A 4,088-nucleotide genomic window follows, 5' to 3' on the forward strand; every position below is an offset into this window, starting at 1 on the left:
AATCAATAACTGTTCATTTCTATTGTTTCCTAAATTATCTGACGGGCTAGCAGTGGCAACGGATCCTGTTAATATGATCCTTGGGACGTCACTACCACTCCCATTGCAGTCAACATTGTAAATAGTTACGGTAGGTTAATAGTTAAGGTTAGGTAAGGGTTAAGGTTAGGGTAGGGTCGTCCCAATGATCTTGGGTAGCACTGACCCAGTGGGAACGGCCATCCAACAAACAACCCCCTTCAAAGCGTTTAGGCTTTTGGCGCCGTCTATTTTAAATCCCCACTCCGGCCAATCACATGAGTTTGCCATTGAGCCGCCACAGACAACCGTGATAGTCTCAAAATATAGACCTTCAGCCAATCCAAACACCGTTCATGCCCTGGGTCCCAGATTCAAATTTAAATGCGTAATTTCAGCCAACCGTATATGACAAGCGGGAGGAGCTCTAAAAAACATTTAATCAAGTTTGTGCGAACTGTCTCTCACCCACAAAACAGTGCGAAGGACTTTACATTGGCACTCATTGTATTTGTGTGGCTGGATAATAGGTGAGTAAGGGAACTTCTACGCCTATCAAGTCTTTCGTGATTTTCTACATGTAAAGTTTGTTTTTGGAATGCTTTTTAACTTAAGGCAAAACCTCTCAAATGATTACTGAAGAATATATGTGGTAAACTATTTTATTCAACTAAGCCAGCGAAGTTGGGAAGCGCGCGCTGTGATGCAGTTGCTATTTAGCTAGCTAACTTGATGCCATAACACATTTTTAAAGAATATATTGTTCTCGTCGTAGCCAAGAATGTTCAGTATGATAAGGAGAATTTTAAAATGTTTTCCGTCCAGAAAATACTTTTTGGGTACTTCTTTCAGACATAACATGCTAACATCGTGCTAGGTAGTCGGTAGCGATGTTGCACGATGCATTCCATACTTGCTGCCATTGAGCTAGCCCAGCTAGCGTCGTTACTAAACTAACTTTGATCAGACTTGCAGAAATGGTTTAGGTAACCTTTCGGTGTTTATTTATGACTAACGGGTATCATTCTGATGACCAATTATCAACGAATAAATGGTTTGATCCTACTTATTGCATTTGTTGGGAGACTTGGTTTAGGCGGGAAACAAAATGGAGGGACGCTTATTGTCCTAGCCGTATAGCCACAATGAAGCAGGAACTCAATCGGATTAGCGCGGTTTCGCGTCCTTGGGCTGCCCGTGGAGTGGTTTGTGGCTCGTTTACTCGGTGGTACCATCCGAATACATACCGTTTAACGTTATTTATATATTTTACGATTTTATTACATTTTTGCCTAATATATGTTTTTACTTTTTCAGAATATAGCAGCCATGCCGGGTAAAGATCCTAATAAGCCGAAGGGAAAGACTTCTTCCTATGCGTTCTTTGTTGCGACGTGCCGGGAAGAACACAAGAAAAAACACCCAGGAACTTCAGTGAACTTTTCCGAGTTCTCAAAGAAATGCTCAGAGAGGTGGAGGGTAAGTTCTGACTGAGCAGCCGCCATGTAAAAGTTGTTTTTTTTCCGGGGGGCGGGGCAAAGCATGCCTACGAAACAGTTAGCAAATCAATGTATCAAATGGTGGGGATTTGGCGCAACATGGATGCTTCAATGAGGTGTGACTAATGCCGTTTTTCTCTTTTCCAGACCATGTCTGCAAAAGAGAAGGTGAAGTTTGAGGACATGGCCAAGGGTGACAAAGTCCGTTATGACAAGGACATGAAGGGTTATGTGCCCCCCAAGGGATCTAAGGCAGCAGGAAAGAGAAAGAAGGACCCCAATGCCCCCAAGAGGCCACCGTAAGTACTCCACTTATATGACTGTATTGATTTCTGTAGTGTTCTGTTCAGATTTTGGAACTAAATGTGTTCTCAACATTCTATCCCCAATAGTTCTGCATTTTTTGTGTTCTGTGCTGAACACCGTGGAAGAATCAAGGCTGATAACCCAGGCATGGGCATTGGAGACATCGCCAAGCAGCTGGGTCTGCTGTGGGGTAAGCAGACTCCCAAAGACAAGCAGCCACACGAAGCAAAGGCCGCCAAGCTGAAGGAGAAGTATGAGAAGGTAAGGTCCACTCCAAAACCACTTCAACTATCACTTATGACTGACTAGAACTGTTGTAGGAGACGCGTCACGAATCAAGTCCATTTTTGTTAACTGAATTGTTTGTTGTAGGATGTTGCTGCCTACAAGGCTAAGGGAGGCGCAGGTGCAACTGCTAAGAGTGGCCCTGGCAGGCCAGCTGTTGGCAAGAAGGCAGCACCCATGGATGATGACGACGATGATGATGACGAAGAGGAGGATGATGACGAGGAAGAGGAGGATGACGAGGACGACGACTAAACTGCCTGGAAACTTGAGCTGGAGTATTTGCAAAACAATGTGAACCTTACAATGTAACATTTATAGCATTTTGGATTTTTCAGAACATGTACAGTGATGTGCAATGGCTGCAATAATGCATACAGGGGTCATATTGTGCTGTCTTGTAAATTAACAGCTCTTATTCTCGAAGCACTGCTTGTTTTGTCTTTGGATGGTGGCATGTTCTTTTCCGCCCTATATTGATATCGTTTCCACTGCCGTTTTTAAGAAATGCAAGGGAAAATGTGTAGACGTTTGCGACCCATTTTTAATGTGGAGTTTCAGTGTAGAATTTCTTTTTATAATAAAAATTTGTTTTGTATATTATGATTAACTTCCTTGCCTTGTTGATGACAAGTTAGATTAGGGATGTGATTAGACAACTAGTCATATTCAGATTTTTTTTTTTTCACACCCCACTAACTGGTCTTTCAGATCTGATCATTTAAAAGCCCACTTGGTAGAAAAATATCTGAATTGGCTGTGTAAAATCGGCCAAATGTACTCCCATGTTGGTTAGCTACTAGTTTCAAGGTAGTGACCTATTAAATTGCACTAAAACTTCAATGAAAAAGCTTAATACTCAGGCAATTCATGACGTACACTGAACAAAATAAATGCAACATGTTGGGTTTCATGAGCTGAAATAAAAGCTCATATTCTGTGTATTTCTACCACCCAGTTAGGGAGCATTTCTCATTTGCCAAGATAATCCTGTCAAATGTGGCATATTAAGCCAATTAAACAATACATTAAAGGCCGCTCAAATGTGCAGTTTGTCAACAATGTCACATCTCATGTTGGAGTGCAGTTGGGCATTCCTGTCAGCATACCAAGTCTAGCAACCCCTCAATGTTCACTTCTCTACACCGTGTGGGAAATGGGTTTGCTGATGTCAGAGCCGGGTTATGGTTTGGGCAGGCATAAGCTACGGTCAATGAACACAGAATGTGATAAGATCAAAGTCCATTGTGTTATGTTTCAACATGGTCCCAGTTCTTCCATAGCCTGCATACTCGCCAACATTCCAATCTATGCAAAGATGTCGTGCTGAATGAGGCAAATGGTCACACCAGATTCTGATCCATGCCCTTATTTAAGGTATACTGGTGCATATCTGTATTCCCGGTCATGTGAAATGCATTGATTTCATTATTAACTCATGTTTTACCTTTAACTAGGCAGGTCAGTTAGGACAAATTCTTATTTTCAATGACGGCCTATGAACAGAATGGCAGATTTTTACCATGTCAGCTCGGGTATTAGATCTTGCAACCTTTCGTTTACAAGTCCAACGCTCTAACCCCTAGGTTACCTGCCACCCGATCAGACTAGCTCGCTGTAAGGTTGACTTTCACCTTTGGTTGTAGACCTTGTGGTTACCAGCTAACAAGTCAATAGGGCACAGATGGTCTGAGGGAAATGTAGGTCTCAAATCCACTGCAGTTGGAGTGGTTGACATATGGCCAGACAGGGTTGAGGCATTTTCTTTTGGACAGTTAACATACAAATGAGACCATGTTTATCTGGGGGATTTAGTGTAATCAGACCTGAACACAAGGTTGAAGGTTCAAAGATACATGAATACCATAGGCCTATTGCAACATAGCTGCAATTGAGCACAAGAAAAAAGACCATTATTCTACAATTGAGAAATATACATTTCTCTATATAAATTGTAATTTCAAGGAAAAGGGGCAAAAG

General features: G+C 42.0%; 1 protein-coding gene across 1 annotated transcript; it reads left to right on the forward strand.

Moving 5' to 3' along the window:
- The first annotated feature begins 440 nt into the window (after positions 1 to 440).
- LOC129841098 (high mobility group protein B2-like) lies at positions 441 to 3,145 on the forward strand. The gene is made up of 5 exons (XM_055909197.1): positions 441 to 548; positions 1,336 to 1,497; positions 1,665 to 1,816; positions 1,910 to 2,084; positions 2,196 to 3,145. The coding sequence occupies exons 2-5, from the start codon at positions 1,348 to 1,350 to the stop codon at positions 2,361 to 2,363; spliced, it is 645 nt and encodes a 214-aa protein (XP_055765172.1). The 5' UTR covers positions 441 to 548; positions 1,336 to 1,347; the 3' UTR covers positions 2,364 to 3,145.
- Positions 3,146 to 4,088: the final 943 nt, after the last annotated feature.

Source organism: Salvelinus fontinalis, chromosome 42, assembly GCF_029448725.1.
Source record: "Salvelinus fontinalis isolate EN_2023a chromosome 42, ASM2944872v1, whole genome shotgun sequence".
Classification (NCBI taxonomy): Eukaryota; Metazoa; Chordata; class Actinopteri; order Salmoniformes; family Salmonidae; genus Salvelinus; species Salvelinus fontinalis.

What these genes read in the sequence shown, in the direction of transcription:
- LOC129841098 (XM_055909197.1), top strand. Translation starts at nt 1,348, where the DNA reads ATGCCGGGTAAAGATCCTAATAAGCCGAAGGGAAAGACTTCTTCCTAT. An exon ending in AATGCTCAGAGAGGTGGAGG is followed by an intron (nt 1,498 to 1,664) that starts GTAAGTTCTGAC and finishes TCTCTTTTCCAG; the next exon opens with ACCATGTCTGCAAAAGAGAA. An exon ending in TGAAGGAGAAGTATGAGAAG is followed by an intron (nt 2,085 to 2,195) that starts GTAAGGTCCACT and finishes TGTTTGTTGTAG; the next exon opens with GATGTTGCTGCCTACAAGGC.